This window comes from Myxocyprinus asiaticus, chromosome 22, assembly GCF_019703515.2.
Source record: "Myxocyprinus asiaticus isolate MX2 ecotype Aquarium Trade chromosome 22, UBuf_Myxa_2, whole genome shotgun sequence".
Lineage (NCBI taxonomy): Eukaryota > Metazoa > Chordata > Actinopteri > Cypriniformes > Catostomidae > Myxocyprinus > Myxocyprinus asiaticus.
The window spans coordinates 40,638,867-40,656,950 of record NC_059365.1 but is presented as its reverse complement, the minus strand read 5'-3'; the positions used below and the strand labels follow the sequence as shown (position 1 = coordinate 40,656,950).

At 37.5% G+C, this 18,084-nt stretch overlaps 1 protein-coding gene across 2 annotated transcripts in view; it reads left to right on the top strand.

Annotated features, from left to right (window-relative positions):
* aup1 (AUP1 lipid droplet regulating VLDL assembly factor) overlaps positions 1 to 18,084 on the top strand; it is a 39,263-nt gene that overhangs the window by 11,829 nt on the left and 9,350 nt on the right. For both annotated transcript variants that reach the window (XM_051650357.1, XM_051650356.1), the window contains exons 4-6: positions 2,799 to 2,989; positions 11,969 to 12,041; positions 15,364 to 15,437. In XM_051650357.1, the coding sequence (XP_051506317.1) occupies positions 2,799 to 2,989; positions 11,969 to 12,041; positions 15,364 to 15,437 (338 nt within the window). The remainder of the gene's footprint in view (positions 1 to 2,798; positions 2,990 to 11,968; positions 12,042 to 15,363; positions 15,438 to 18,084) is intronic.

Here is an 18,084-nt window from a genome sequence, read left to right as displayed (position 1 = left end):
GTAATAAAACAACACTGGTATCAGATCGGGATCGGTATTGGCCGATACTGAGATTTCCGATATCGGAATCGGATCAGAAGAAAAAAAGTGGTATCGGTGCATCCCTACTTTCAGCATAGATTTTTGCCGATAACTAGGCTTGGGATCGATGCCTCTTTAGCGCATCGATAATCAGAAGATTTTCCAGGTGATTATCGATAAATATCAGGATTTTTTCAGATATAAATAGGGCTACCCGTTGCACAATGGTCTTTATCTTTTCAAATATGTTTCTCAACATGGTTGCAGGGTAAATTAAAGGGGGTCGCACAACGGATGTGTCTGGAGTATGAAATGGCGCATTCTAAAATTTAACATAATTATTTTCCGTGAAGGTCTCTTGAGGCTGCTCAAAAATCTGCAGAGCCATAGTTTTCCATTAAATTCGACCCTAATCATTATCCAAGGACAAAGATTATTTACTCTAGCCATCAGTGGATGATTTGTTGTGTCTATTTCTGTGAAATAAAGACTTATTATGCCATGATGCATCAGCAAGAGCAGAAGTCAAACATGAATACCTGGATACTTATTAAAAAAAAACAATTTCACTAAAAATGTAGTTTATGTGACCTGTTTCTGACAGTGTACATTCTCATTCTCAACTAATGCTAACTTTGTGTGACAATTGTTTTAATTCTTTTTTTTAAATTATTATTATTATTTTTTTTATACTCCTGTAAGATAAAGCAATCATTATTGTCCACGTGTAATGTGTGTCCCTATTAGTTTTTTTTTGTTTTTTTGGTCACCTTATTACCACAATGCACTTTATCATTACCGCAACATTAGTTTAATGAGAATCACCCATGTACAGTTGAAGTCAAAAGTTTACATACACTTAGGTTGTAGTCATTAAAACTCATTTTTTAACCACTCCACAGATTTAATATTAGCAAACTCTAGTTTTGGTAAGTCGTTTATGACTATTTTGTGGATGATTTTCCAAACATTGTTTACAGACAGATTGTTTCACTTTTAATTGACTGTATCACAATTCCATTGGGTCATACGTTTACATACACTAAGTTAACTGTGCCTTTAAGTAGTTTGGAAAATTCCAGAAAATGAAGTCAAGCCTTTAAGCAATTAGCCAATTACCTTCTGATAGGTCAATTGGAGGTGTAACTGTGGATGTATTTTAAGGCCTACCTTCAAACTCAGTGTCTCTTTGCTTGACAACATGGGAGAATCAAAAGAAATCAGCCAAGACCTCAGAAAAAAATTGTGGACCTCCACAAGTCTGGTTCATCCTTGGGAGCAATTTCCAAATGCCTGAAGGTAGCACGTTTGTCTGTACAAACAATAGTACACAAGTTTAAACACCATGGGACCACGCAGCCATCATACCGCTCAGGAAGGAGAGGCATTCTGTCTCCTAGAGATGAACGTAGTTTGGTGCGAAAAGTGCAGCTCAATCCCAGAACAACAGCAAAGGACCTTGTGAAGATGATGGAGGAAACAGGTAGACAAGTATCTATATCCACAGTAAAACGAGTCTGATATTGAAATAACCTGGAAGGCTGCTCAGCACGGAATAAGACACTGCTCCAAAAAATGCAATACAAAAGCCAGACTACAGTTTTACATCAGACAAAAGTGCACATTTGGACAAAGATCTTACTTTTTGGAGAAATGTCCTCTGGTCTGATGAAACAAAAATTGAACTGTTTGGCCAGTTCACCAAACAGTTCACCAAGGGTGAGGCTTGCAAGCTGAAGAACACCATCCCAACCATGAAGCATGGGGTTGGCAGCATCATGTTGTGGGGGTGCTTTGCTGCAGGAGGGACTGGTGCACTTCACAAAATAGATGGCATCATGAGGAAGGAAAATGATGTGGATATATTGAAGCAACATCTCAAGACATCAGCTAGGAAGTTAAAGCTCTGTTGCAAATGGGTCTTCCAAATGGACAATGACCCCAAGCATACCTCCAAAGTTGTGGCAAAATGGCTGAAGAACAACAAAATCCAGGTATTGGAGTGGCTATCACAAAGCCCTGACCTCAGTCTGATATAAAATTTGTGGGCAGAACTGAAAAAGCATGTGCGAGCAAGGAGGCCTACAAACCTGACTCAGTTACGGCAGTTCTGTCTGGAGGAATGGGCCAAAATTCCAGCAACTTATTGTGAGAAGCTTGTGGAAGGCTACCCAAAACATTTGACCCAAGTTAAACAATTTAAAGGCAATGCTGCCAAATACTAACAAAGTGTATGTAAACTTCTGACCCACTGGGAATGTGATGAAAGAAATAAAAGCTGAAATCATTCTCTCTACTATTATTCTGACATTTCACATTCTTAAAATAAAGTAGTGATCCTAACTGACCTAAGACAGGGAATGTTTTCTACGATTAAATGTCAGGAATTGTGAAAAACTGAGTTTAAATGTATTTGGCTAAGGTGTATGTAAATTTCTGACTTCAACTGTATATTCAATACATACACATCATGCACAGAATAAACAATATGCACAATATAGCCTACTCAATATACTTTAAGGTACGTATTGCTCAGGTGTGTTCTAATGAGTTACTAAATTAAATTGAAAACATTTCTGTTGCACAGGTTAAATTTAAATAAGACCTCTAATGCACTCTGTGGTTCAATTTCATTTTTGCACAAAGTTCAGCTGCAGAAGAAAAAGAATAAGATACTGCTAATTCCTATATATCACTTTTAATTTTATTTTTCAGTTCATTATAATGTTAGAACTAGCAACATGCTACAGCTGTCTGTGTCCTGTGTCTGTGTTTAGCCTCTGTTGGAGGGCCCCGCGGGGTTCCTGTGCTGGGCGAGGGGTTTTATGGAGCTGGGTCAGGATGTAGGGAGCAGGTCGGAGCTGACGGAGACCCTCTGCAGGTACTGCTCATCTCCTGGTGCTTTACCCCTCCTGCTCTTTCCAGAGGAGGAAACTACCAACGGCCGAGCTGGCCTCCTGAAGTTCAGGTATTTTAACGTCATGCATCTGTCATCAAAACATACATTTCAATTATTTCTTCATACATTTTTTTAAGTTGTGCTTGATGGTAAACATAGACACACAAACATGTCAAACAAAACAGTTCACAAAAAGAAGTTAAGGTTTGAAATGATAAAACATTATATTTACTGTTCAAAATGAAGACGAAAAGTATTAGGACACCTGGTTGTCAAACGTTAGTAGAATGTGTCTGTAGTAAAGGTGCTGAACTTCAATTGTGGTTACTCAGTGTTAATCTTGTCAACGAATTACTGACAAAAACCTTTGCTGACAAAGGGTTTTCTAATTTTGTTAACAATAATAAATACAAGAAAAACGATGATGATAATTAAACGATTTTATTAATGCATACTGTTGTTGAAAATATGACGAGGAAAAAATAGTACTGCAAGATATTAACAGTTTAAGATATAAATCGTATGGTCAGGATTTCCCTGCTAGAGCTGTGCGAGATGAACGCATTAATATTACAACTTACGTTTGCAAAGACAATGAATGCGAATGAACAGCTACGCTAGTCATAATATGCGATACTTGCGTTGTGAATGGTGTTTCCGTAAAAAATAAACACACACATTACACGCAGTGCAAATTCCTAAACTGGCTAAACGCAGAAAATTAATATATGTCTTTAAATCATGAAGAATTCAGAATACAGTAGGCTGACTTCTAAAGAGTAGCTGATACTTCAGTATATTTATTATATGCTATAATTTCAGGAGCTCAGGTTTTCATGACAAGGACAGTTGTTAAGTATTTTGTATGTATTAATGTTTATAAATTTTTTTTCTAAATATTTGATTTAAGTTTGGTCTGTTATAGTTTGACACATGGGATATGACTTTATACATCCACAAAAAAAACACCGCGACACCAGCTGGTTATGTATGTATAGCTTGTAAATTAGTTTTGATTTAGTTCTTAGAAAACATAAGTGTCTAAATACTTTTTGGAGCCACTCTATGTGACCATAATATACCTGAAAGTTGCAGATTTTATCACTGTTTAAGGTGTAAATATACAGAATGCTGGATGTGACGCATCTGATCTGGTTTTACACATGACCACACTGTACTTAGACTGTCAGGTGCCTGTTATAAATAATATCTGGTAAGTAAGGTTTCCTTTAATGCTGAGGTCATTAATTGCAGATCTCCTCTGGGAGGGATGCCAGGTGCTCTCTAAGCTTCCTTAAAGGGTTCAAGATGTGATCAGGCATTGTTGCAATCCTCATGTATAGCCTCTACTGCTTGTAAATCTGTTGAAACTTGAGTTCACCATTTGTCATCATTAGCTTTAAGATTTGTAGTAATTGATAAATCTTCAATTATTTCTTCTATTAGTCGATTAATCGGATGAAACCGTTTTTTGTTTTTTTTTCTGTATTTTATATAAATTTATTTTTAAAAAGCAGAAATAATTTTATTCTATACATTGTGTGTATGTAAAAAGCTGTAAAAATATAAATGTTTTATATATATATATATATATATAATTCACAATTTGAGCCCGATGAATCTTGGCATTGTCATCCTGGAATATTCCCGTGCCATCAGGGAAGAAAAAATCCATTGATGGGATAACTTGGTCATTCAGTACATTCAGGTAGTCAGCTGACTTCATTTTATTGCCACATAACGATGCTGAACCTAGACCTGACCAATTGAAGCAACCCCAGATCATAACACTGCCTCCAGAGGCTTGTACAGTGGGCACTATGACGGGTGCATCACTTCATGCGCTTCCCTTCTTACCCTGACATGCCCATCACTTTGGAATAGGGTAAATCTGGACTCATCAGACCACATGACCTTTTTCCATTGCTCCACACTCCAATCTTTATGCTACCTAGCAAATTGAAGTCGTTTTTTCCGATTAGCCTCACCAACATTTCTTGTGGCCACACAGCTGTTTAGTCCCAATCCTGTAAGTTCTTGTCGCATTGTGCATGTTGAAATGTTCTTACTTTCACTATTAAACATAGCCGTGAGTTCTACTGTTGATTTGCACGGGATAAGTGATGTCTGTAAAAATTTGCAGAGATGGCTGTAGCTACAGCATTTACACACTGCTTTCACGCGTAACTGACCTATTAGAAAATGTATACTGTGCTGATTAATTATGCAGGAAATATTAAACATGATCATATACTGCATCTGTGCTTATTAGAAGAAATTGATTGAAATATCTGGTTAAATACAACAGAACTGGTGACATTAACAAGCCTGTAATCTTGTATTACACTCCTGCATTAAAACTATGGACAATCCCTTCACATTATGTAATTTTATTTGTCCCTCTGGAGTATGTTCTGAAACGCGGGGCTCAACACAATGTCCTACACTCGACTGCTCAAATCATAATCAAAAACTGCTCGTTTCTCTTTTACATGGGTAAAAAAAAAACACTCGACATCATAAAAAGCATGAAACATGCATAAGTCCACACTTAAGAAACAGTGATATTTAAATGGCTCATGGGCTGCAAAGTGCAGATTTATGCAAGTAGGTATAACTGCAGATCTCTAAATGGGGGCGGAATAACCTAAAGGGGCAGAGCTACTACAGAAGGGGGTGTGGTTACTCCAAAAGGGGGTTGTGCCAACTCCAAAACGGGGCATCACTTCCACTCACTGTTAAGGGTAGGGAAAGGGTTAGGTAAGGGGCACCATATATCTTTAACCCTTTCGCACGTACTATCAGGCTGGTGTGATTAAACTAGGCTGGGCTCAGACGCGTGTGATCAAATCGGTGTGATCTGTATTCGTGCTGTATTCTGTTTACAAGCAAAGAGGGACTGAAGTGGTTGTCATAATGAACCAGCTGCTCAAATAGTCTTTTCAACATCACAATACAGTGCATTCAGAATTTATTCAGACCCCTTCATTTTTTCACATTTTGTTATGTTGCAGCCTTATGTTAAAATGCTTTAAGTTGTTTTGTTTTTTTACATCAATCTACACTCCATACCCCATAATGGCAAAGCAAAAAACAGATTTTTGATACCTTGGTAAATTTATTAAAAAGGAAAAACTGAAAAATCACATGGACATAAGTATTCAGACCCTTTGCTATGACACTTGAAATTTAGCTCAGGTGCATCCCATTTCTCTGGATTATATTTGAGATGTTTCTACACTTTGATTGGAGTCTACCTGTGGCAAATTCAATTGATTGGACATAATTTGGAAAGGCACACACCTGCCTATATAAGGTCTCACAGCTGCAAATGCATATCAGAGAAAAAACCAAGCCATGAGGTCAAAGGAACTGCCTGCAGAGCTCAGAGACAGGATGGTGTCGAGACACAGATCTGGGGAAGGCTACAAAAGAATTTTGGCTGCATTGAAGGTTCTCAAGAGCACAGTGGCCTCCATAATTCTTAAATGGAAGAAGTTTGCAACAACCAGGACTCTTCCTAGAGCTGGCCGCCTGGCCAAACTGAGCAATCGGGGGAGAAGGGCCATGGTAAGAGAGGTGACCAAGAACCCGATGGTCACTCTGGTTGAGCTCCAGAGATTATGTGTGGAGATGGGAGAAACTTGCAGAAGGATAACCATCACTGCAACACTCCACCGATCTGGGCTTTATGGCAGAGTGGCCAGATGGAAGCCTCTCCTCAGTGCAAGACACATAAAAAGCACCTAAAGGACTCTCAGACTGTGAGAAACAAAATTCTCTGGTCTGATGAAACAAAGATTGAACTATTTGGCCTCAATTCAAAGCAACATGTCTGGAGGAAACCAGGCACCGCTCATCATCTGCGTAATACCATCCCAATGGTGAAGCATGGTGGTGGTAGCATCATGCTGTGGAGGTGTTTTTCAGTGGCTGGGACTGGACTGCTGGTCAGGATTGAAGGAAAGCTGAACGCAGCAAAATACAGAGATATCCTTAATGAAAACCTGGTCCAGAGCGCTCAGGACCTCAGACTGGGCTGAAGGTTCACCTTCCAACAGGACAGTGACCCTAAGCATACAGCCAAGACAACGCAAGAGTGGCTTAGGGACAACTCTGTGAATGTCCTTGAGTGGCCCAGCCAGAGCCCGGACTTGAACCCAATCGAACATCTCTGGAGAGACCTGAAAATGACTGTCCCCCGACGTCCCCATCCAACCTGACAGAGTTTGAGAGGATCTGCAGAGAAGAATGGCTGAAAATCCACAAATCCAGGTGTGCAAAGCTTGTTGCATCATACCCAAAAAGACTTGAGGCTGTAATCACTGCCAAAGGTGCTTCAACTAAGTACTGAGTTAAGGGTCTGAATACTTATGTAATGTGATTTTTCAGTTTTTTATTTTTAACAAATTTGCAAAGTTATCAAAAATCTGTTTTTTGCTTTGTCATTATGGAGTGTTTATTGTGGGGTCATATGGGGTAATGACATTTTGTCATTAAGTTTTTTGCTTTGTCATTATGGGGTATGGAGTGTAGATTGATGTGAAAAAAATTATTTAAAGCATTTTAGCATAAGTCTGCAACATAACAAAATGTGAAAAAAATGAAGGGATCTGAATACTTTCTGAATGCTCTGTATCTTTATTTTAATGTTACAAACATTCAAATCACTAAATAAAAGTTTAAAGCCGTTAACGTCAGAGCGCACTGTTTTGATGCAGCGATGCGGCCATGTTTTCTGATGTCAAACAAAGAATATACAAACTAGTCTATCCACTCGAGTCTTCTCCCACTCCGTCCGTCACTCATTCTAACCTAGAGCTGCACGATTCTGGATAAATTGATAATCATGATTTTTTTGCTTAGAATAAAGATCACAATTCTGAAGAAAAAATGCTTATTTCAGTGATTTACAAAACCTGGACATAAGTGTACTAAACAAAGTAACATATAATTTACTAGAGGTTCTGCCAAAATGTTCTCTGCTTAAAGTTGTAAATCAAATATATTAATTTAAAATGTCCTTAGTCCACAAGAGAGCTCAACTAACACATTATAAACCAAACAGCACCTTGTTACTATTGCAAAAAAAACAACAAAACAAATCCTGTTAAAAAGTGCCTAAAAAAGTAAAATAATACAATTTAGCCTTTTTCTCACATGCTAAGTAAAAAGCAGTTCTATGTTAACTTAGTGTTGCACTGGTAAGCAAATATACAATTTTTTTTAATAAAAAACAAAACAAAAAACACTTTGTGTTTCTCTTGCAAAAATTGCTTCAAGCTTTTAAAGGAATTATTCAAGAGCCAGTAATTAAATAGGGAACAGAGTAAACAGTGCTTTAAGTGTTTCAGTAACAGTAGCAATTAAACCAAAAAAATTATTATATAAAAACATTAAAAAGGCAATTTAATGCTAAATGAAACTACTTAAATATTTGACACTCTTTACTGTGTGATAGATTTACATTAATACTCATTTGATGCAGTAAGAATGCCTATAACAGAAAGCATGCAGCTTAAGTACATTTAGACATCGCACAGATCTAACATTTTGAAGAAATCGTCCAGTCTGCTTATACATTTAACGGCTGTGTTTGCTTTAATATCTCGTCAAGACAGCGCAGATTTAATTCCATATGTTTACACACTCGTAATTCATTAAGAGGTGTGTTTACATTAATATCATCTAAAGAGGAGTAAGAGGAGTTTGATTAAAAATGGCGCAGAGCACTGTTGCCAGCTACTTTCAATGGAAAGTAGCTAAAGCCTGTTCGAAAAGTCGCTAAATGACGTCATGCGCTAATTAGCATGTTCATGATGTCATCGTGTCGTATTTGCATTCTGCGTAGTGTCAGCCCTTTTCATCTTATTGCTTCTCTCCTACTCTCTGTGCTCACATACTGTATTTTAATACAGCTGAATTCCCAATAAAGCTGTTCTCATTTACATATTTTTCTGTTTTCTGTTGTCAGACAACAGTACGATTATGAAATAGTGACTGAAATGCTGCCCATAAAGACTACATGTTAACCAGCAGTCACTTCCAAGTAGGGCTGAAATGATTAGTCGATGTTATCGACAACATCGACAATAATAAAAAAGAAATTGTCGACAAAACTTTTCGTTGTCGAATAGTCATTTTATGTCATTTAATGTAACATAAGATCACATTAAACTCTAATGAAGATGCGCGAGAGCAGCACTGCAGCTCGCGTCTGACTGAGGAGAGGATGAAAACATGTCCAGACGCTCTCTAAACTTTCCAAAAATACAACAGGAGCACTGCATTCATCACGAGACACAAGCGCACGGGCAGACACACATATGTGAGCATTTGAGAGCAGCCGGCTGTAATTAAACAGCGCACGTGTAACGAATTTAGTCAGATCTTGGTAGTGCTGGTATATTCTTTTTTTATTATTTATTTATTTATTTATTTTTTTTTTGCATCGGTAGCTATTAAAATATTGAACTGAGCAGAGACTCCTGGCTAATCGTGTCAGCATCCTGCAGTTTGTAAATCACTGTGCTAGACAAACGTCTTTGGCGTCGCGTTTTAGTTTATTCAGCATCTCGGGCAGGAGCGTTGTGTTTTGTAGATGCCATATAAAGATTAAAAGATCAATATTTAAAAAATGCGTCTTGAGGTGAATTTCAAATGTAAATTTGACCGCCTTCCAAAGGCATGCCACGGGAACATTAACATAGCAGAATCTTTTCCATTCAGAAATGAGATCACGTGGGTGTCTGAATCAAGATCGCGATCTTTTAACGATTAATTGTGCAGCTCTATTCTAACCACTTCGGGGCTGGGAAAGTGGAAGGGCAAGGTTTTTAGAACCTTCTATGCCTCTATCACAAACTCAGAATCCCATGTTGCATTGCATGTAATCTGTTGTAAAGTGTAAGGTAAGATTTTTTTGTGTTTTTTATTACTGTGCACATTGAAGAACTCACGCTGGGGGGTCCGTCAGAGCAGGAGAAACTTGCGTGCAAAAATGTTCATGGCGGTTTGGAGCTCCCGCCCCTTTTTTGCAGCGCTGCCTGCAGCTATATCCTTCTCGATTTACTGGCTTTTTACCAACATGGTAACAGGTTATTTTTACAGGCCATTTTATAGTAGGTAAAACACGTTGTAATTTTTTACCAGCATGGTAACGTGCAGTCCGTAAAAGGTCAGGAAAAATTACTGACATGATCGATTCACACAGGATTAAAATTACTCAGAACCTCTAGTAATTAATACATTACCCCACGTACCCATGTAAAACTAATCCTGTCCGAATAGGGCTTTTCTCTGTTGTGAATGCGGATTGCATGCAGGGATTGCATGCATTGACACAGATGCATGTATGCATGCTTGGACATTAAAGTTTGAAGGAGAGTTGCTTGTGGTAAAGACAAACAGTTTTGCAAAATGGAAATACATGCTTAATTTTAAATTTATAACATTTATACATTGTAAAACATAGAAAATTACGGTAAAATGTAAGTAATGCGCTGGAGAGAAACATCTCTCACATCAAACAGCTCAAGCGGTGTCACCGCACTTGATGCAGCAACTGGTCCACATTAAATTGTATGCTTATGATCTTCTTTAAAGTGTTTAACATTAAGTGCTCTCGTGCACTGGACAGTTGTTTGTGTATTTTCCGCTTTAACATGTCTCCACCATTTTTCAAGATTTTTCAAAGATTTTCATCATCCAAGCGCATTTTTCACTACTGTAAAGTGACATCACTGATGGAGCTTCTCCGTGAACACCGCACATATCCAACTAATCAATAATGAAATTTGCCATCAGTGATTTTAATTATCGATTATTGTTCGATAACAATAATCGATAATGTTGATAAAATTGTTATAGCACTACTTTAAGACGACAACATTTTTCTAATAAATCCCTATTTTATTTTAAGATCAGAAGAAATATTCTGACATCTTCAACATTAGGAATGAGAATCGCAAAGCATTGTAAAATTCTGGGTTTGATCCTTATTCCACTTAACAATTCCGGTTCATTAATAACTATTTTAGTCCTTTAAGGTTTGGGAACCGAGAATTTAAAAAAACATTTAAATGCATAATTGAATCATTTTCATGACCGTTCATATCGGTTCTCGTACGTGCATTCTTCCGGCGATGCGGACAGAAAACTGTTCTAAAATACTCCTGCACTGCAGCACAAAACATGCAGCATGACCTGTGTGGTCCGATTTCTGAACAAATGACTCTTATGAGCCATTCTTTATTTTTATTTTTTTTTACAGCACGAAACATACAGTGCAACAAGAGTGGTCTGATTCCTGAACAAATGACTCTTATGAATCAGTTCTTTTAAATCTACACCTGAAAACATACAGCGTGACCAGTGCTGCCCGATTCCCATACAAATGACTTATGATTTATTTTTTTTATCTACACAGCATAACATATAACATCACCTCCTGATCGAATAACTCTCATCAGCCTCATTTTAGTGCATAACTTATCTAACTGCAAGTCATTTATTTCATCATGTTCGGACTTTAAGGAATAGTTCACCCAAAAATGTTAATTCTCTCATCATTTACTCACCCTCATGCCATCTCAAACTCGTATGACTTTTATTCTTTTCTGGAACACAAAGATTTTTTGAATGTATGATATGTTTTTGTCCATACAATGCAAGTCAATGGGGTCCGAAGAATTCAAACTCCAAAAAGGACAGGAAGGCATCATAAAGGTAATCCACGTGACTCAAGTTGTTAAATAGATGTCTTCTAAAGCGATCCGGTTCACAGAGTGCATGTACATGCGCAGAGCATGGAGGAGCTTCTCTCATGATCGCACCAAGGAGACTGCAGATGCCAATCAATGAATGTATGAATACTATATGCGAAGACACCCCCCTTCCAGTTAGATTCTTCCTTCAATGTGTACGCAGAGGGCTGTGATTCATCAGGAAAATAATTTGGTTCCAGTATTTTTGTTGTACTGGTTCTTGATTCCCTACACTATTCATAATTGTATCCCCCTCTCTCTCTCTCTCTCTCTCTCTCCTCAGCTCTTGGCCTTTCTCAGTATCTGACTCCATCCAGCCTGTGGCACTGCTGGTCAAGAGGCCTTTCATAGCAGTGGTAAATACATTTAAACCCTTTTCTGTAATCTACACATTGAGTGATCATGTGTTTGACCCCTACAGTTGCCAGGTCTTTTTCTTGTATTCTAGACACTTTATAGACAATATGTGCCTCCTTTGCTCAGACAGTGTATTTCATGTGTATTAATCCTATCTGTAGTTTTTATAACAACACTGCACCTATAATTGAAGTCACTTTATGAAACCAACTATGCAATTAAGTGTGAATGCATAATTGTCAGTCAGCAGAATTTGTGTCAAGAGTTTGCAGATCCTTTTTCATCCTTGATTTCCTATTAACACACAAGAGAGTCTTTGTGTTGCTTATTAGGAGGATATTTAAGCCAACTACTGATATTAAGTGATTTACAGCGCAATAGAAGGAGGGACTGTCAGAGTTCTGCAGATTGGCACGTGGTAACCTCTGGCTCTTCGCTCCCATTACAGCACTGCACTTCAGAAATGGTTTTGTTTGTCTTTTGGTGAACATTAGAGTATGAATATGATCTCTTTTCCCAGCTGCTGTATTACACACAAGAATAAAGTACAGCTGGCACAGTGTGTTGTATTGACAGGACTTGATGGCACTTCTATGTTTTATTCTTGGTTGCGCTAAAGAGGCCACATTCTACACTTTTATAGCGTTTATTTTTTCATATAAGCATCTACTTATAATTTCTGTTCCAAAACCTAGTGAGCTGCCTCTGTAGGCAGCATTTAAGGTATCATACTTTTGAGCAAGCCAGATTGGCAACTATAATTTTCATAGATGGTTTTGCAGAATGGGAAGGGAGCTTTGCTTTCTAAAGGTTTGAGTACGTCTACATAGTTCATCAAACTCTTATTTTAAAAGAGCAAGAAAAATCCTGTTTTTCATTATATGCCCCCTTTAAATACTTAACTGATACTTAAATCTTTTCTGATGCCGTGCTGCCATTAGTATTAGCAAACGTAAAACCTGCAAAACGTAATTGTCAAAGATGTAGGGTGCGTCTCAGTCAGCTCCCTGGTTCAGTAGTCAGGGCACTGATCAGGGAGTCAGCCATTTTTCTCAATCGCAAAAACGTTCACTCAATATAAAATCCCACAATGCACTGTAAAAACCAGGGAGCATCTTTGCTCACTATGTTCCCTTACCGGAAACATCGTCATGTCTTCTGAAGTCTGTTAATTCGTTAGAAGACGAGCACAAGTGTAAAACTACGAAGTCCAAGCCTTATTTTCACTTTAAAAGAGATGTAGTTTGTAATGTCTTTAATTCATAATTACCATGAAAGTGAAACAATCTTAAATATTTGTGTTGTTAAAATAAGGTTTAAAATACACTCATATAGTTGTATTTCTTTATGCCATTTATCTGTTATAATAACACTGTACGTTTGAATATCTTAAAGGAAAATGAATGATAGTGTCATTTATACAGGATGATAAGATGATTAATAACAGTTGCGTGAGCTCGTTAACGTGTCCCAAGTGATTGAGTCATAAGTGTCCTAATGTTCAGTGGATGAACACCCTTGCCAGTGTCCGAATTCATGTTCACATATAGTGATTCACGACATAGGGAGCTGATTGAGACACGGGGGTAGTATAGCATGTAGGGGAAGTGACCCAATTAAGCCTGTGTACTATATAAGCCCACTAACTGTTTTATTTTGAAAAAATAAAAAAAGACAAAGCAAGAGAAAAAAAATGTTGTTGCAGAGGAAATGCACACATTTGTTGTTATCATTTTACTTTTTACATTGGAGCCAATCAAATATTTCGTTCTCGTGTTATTTGGCAACATGTGCTACCACTGTTCGGTGGCCATTTTGGAAGTTGCTCCAAAACTTCACTGCTTTTGATGACCTCAAAAAAAGCTATTTTTTTGGAGTCAGATGAACAAACCGGGTGAGGAATGGTAAGAAAATGTAAGATTAAGAGATGAATTGATCAAATTATGAGTGGGCGATGTACCGGTAGAAATTTGCCAACTGGTATACATTTTGGATTATCGTCTCTTTCGCGGTAACGCAAAATTGCCACATGAGAAATGTGTACAGCACATAACACATATGCAGTACACACTCTGTCAGATAAATGGAGTGAGGCGGAGCGACTGCTCGTTCCTCTAATTCATTTGAATGAGAAGATGAGAGGAGATTATGAAGGAAATAAAGCCAATTGGTTTGGCTTTAGAAAATGCGATACCGAGCTGAAAACAGTGATTTGCAACTTTTGTACATTGTGTATGTCGATATATACCATGTGTGCATATGTATCAGTGGTCAGGGCTTCACGTGAGACGGATAGAAATAATGAAAAGCAGTTTTTCACTGACAGTTGCAACGTACTCGTATCGTGATATGGGATTTTGGTCATATCGCCCACCCCTAAATCAAATGATACTTGACATGATTTGTATTTAACAGCAATACTTTGTCATTGAAAAGATGAATTTGATGAGTATCTGGAGCTAGTGCAGGACGCAGCCTAAGTGATGCTCACAAAGAAAGATGCAGTAAAAGAAAATAAATGAATAAAAACTGCTGAGAAACACATTAAATGAAAATATTTAAGAAGCTTCTTGAGCTCAAACAAGATTTAGTGCTCTGTAATTATAATCTAGAAATATAATTTTGTTTTCATGTGGGCTTATAAGGAACAGTGCCTTTGAAAAGCCTGTTTCCTCATAGCTTAAAAGCAGAATAATTATTTTATTTAAATTATTTAGGTTTATTTTCCACTGACCCCTATTGTTCCTAACAAGCCCACTGAGCAAATAACCCATTGAACCTCATATTAAATTGAATTCATTGTCAACACTACATACTGAATCTGTTTTCATTGCAGGGAGAAAAAAATTATAAGGACTGTCAGATTCAGAAATGAAAGATTTAATTTACTGGTTATGATATCTGAGATCTAAATCTACAAAAAGAATAAAAATTGAGGTATTTATTTAGTAAAATGTGAAGCATTTACATTTTTAAAAGCATAGTGGCACAGATGTGGGCTTAAATGGTACACATGTTCCTTATAAGCCCACTCCAGACTTTTCACGTTTGCAGTTAAATAAAGTCACTTAATTTAGTCAGTTTATCACAAAACATAACATGAGTGTTTAGATGAGAGATTAATCTTTGATTAAAACTCATTTTATTGGAAGTGTGTTAACATTTCTCTAAGAAAACACATAAAACTTACATTTGGGTGGGCTTAATTGGGTCACATCCCCTATAGTATAACTTTCAAGTTAAGTGCCTGAACTTAAATATAAATATATTGCGTTGTAGTAAACTTGAGTAACAAGATAAGGTCTTTCTCTTTCTTTTCAGAATACACCAGAATCTTCATGGCTGACTGAACTGTTGTGGACCTTTTTTGTACCGTTCACAGTGTACCATGTAAGGTACTACATATTACAGTCTCTCCTTTGTCCAGTGGCAGTATTTTAAATGTACAATCCACTATTGCTGCTATCAACAGTCCAGCACTGGTAATACAACACTAAGGAAGCTTCTTTAGGCCCCGATATACTTCCGGAGAAGTTCTTCATTCAGGGGTAAAAGGAAGTTTGAAACAGCCAAGCAATGGTATACCATTTATGAACATTCAGACATCCGCCACACCGCTGTGGGAGGCATTTATAAGTACATTTAAATATGAGGACACTCAGTAAAAAAAACACTGATAATACTGCAAAGATGGTTGTATAAAAAGAGTGTTAATGGACAGAATACAGACAAAAGAATTACGATAAGAGAGGCATGTCTTACTGTGGGCAGATGTGTGAATGGCATTCGCTGCAGATGGGAAATGAGTTTAAGGGCACTTGAAAGTTTGAGAGTTTTACTAAAAAAAACGCATGACATGTTCTTGGAAAATGTCTCTACGTGAACGATCATACAGATGTAGGTAAATTTGCACCAGCTCACTAATACCTCTGCAAGCCGGTGTGTTCGTTATCTGATCTTGACTGATTAAACAACATAAACAGAATTAGCTGTCGACCTCAAAGTAGGTGGAGCTTCAGGTCACACCTACTGATGATGTGGACCAATAGCAGTAAGAAGCTGTTTCGCAACTGGTAAGAATTTTTTCTAAAAGTTCATCCCGGTGAGCTGTTACGAACCACCAAAACAACTCAAACGCCTTCTTTTTGGCCAGATTTTGTTCTAAATGACGTCACACCCATTCGTTTTTCTATTTCATTTGAAGTATATCGGGGCCTTTATTATTGAATAGCCTTATATGTACTAGGGATGTGCAAGACTAGTGGACTAAACAGTATACTGCTGCTGCTGCTAAACACTAGTCGGTTAAATATTTTTTTCCCATTAAACATTTCAACATTTAATTTACATTTTGTTTTATTTTTATAAAGTCTACGCTCAAATTAGAGTCATGTTAACGTCACTTTAAAAATATATATATAATATATATATTGCTTCAGGTCCCGTCTTTCCCCGGACCATGTGGACATGTTCATTTTGCTTGAAGGTGTAGTGTGTAATTTCTGCGCTACTAGTGGCACCAAACGGAATTCAAACAACCTTTGCCAACACCTCTTAGACTCATTACGCCCTTTCACACACTCTGATTACCTATGAGCAAATTGGCCATACTAAATAAAAGGTGATAAACGTTTAACGTCGTATTGAACAAGACCAATATAACATATACACACCGGATAGAAATCATGGCAGAGGAATCAAGTCGTCCAATAACATCGCTGGATTATACGGCAGCTGGGTTTGCAGGGGATCCAGCACATGAGGTAGGATGGTTCTTCTGGTAACTAGAAAGCGTAACGATACATATCCGAGTATCTTACGAATTTATCTGGAGCTCGACAGTAATGAGCTAACATGTGTTGTAATGCCTTGAGTGTAGCTTACCTGTCGAGAAGAAACTCGGCAAGTTGGCCGTCTGTCTCCATTGAACCCCAAAAATTCCCTCAAATTCCTCCACCTTTTAAATGGGACTCCAGTGTTCACTCTTGTTTTGGTCCATTCTCTATTACTGTGTCTTTTAGCAAGTCTTCAAATTTTGGCTTTAACATCTGTAGGCGAAGCTAATTTCTTTTCCTCTACACACGTCTGCCATGGATGTTCATACTGATTTTGTATTGGGTACATACGTTTGGATTTGGTACTGTAAGTTATCATTCTTTACCACCTTATAACAAAGTGGTGTCCTCCTGCCATAGCATGTCTTACAGACAATAATAGGTTATCAATTAATTGAATTCGGCCACTGTATTTAATTTAATAACCCCATTCTTACTTAGAGGCATATCCATATAAATCGAAATTAATATGAAAATGCTTTCTACACTTTTGTGAATAATTACCGGTCAGGGAAACGGTGAAAGGCAAGACTATGTTTACTATCGAACTGATAGTTGTTGCAGTTAATTGATGAACATAATTTCCTGTTGTTTTTCCACTTCGACTTTGCTTTCGAGCTCATGGTGTCGGTACTAGGTTGTGAGCTGTGTAACTGTTGTCCCACAGTCCAAAATGGCGGCAGCGCTACCACTGCACCATCTAGCGGCGGTTGTCAAAAAAGCACCAGAGCTTCTTCTCTTGTGCTTCTATACTCTTTGCTACAAGCAGCCACGCCCAAACGCTATAGGTTGAGCTAGAAAGCGATAGGTGGAGCTAAGTGGGCCGCTCAAAATATAAACATCAATGTTTTGATAGTGCCTGGGAGGCTTAGTATTTATACTTTTGGGGAAGGTAAACCCACAAATGGCTTACTTATAGTTGTCAATGAACAATAAATAGTAGAACATATTTTTACTTCAAAAAATTCACCTTTAACAAAAACGTATGTTCTGAGAATGAGTAGGTAGAATTGTTATTGTTGGTGAGGTATGCCTATTTTATTTTATCTAAGACAATAGGCTATATTAGGTTAATGTTTCTCATGGTCATGTTTTTTGTTAGTACCATTTTATTGGATGCTAACTGTTTTATGTTAATAATGTTATGTTAACCATTTGTTAAATGTGAACAGCTGTCATATTTTGTAGTAGCAGATATGCACGTCTC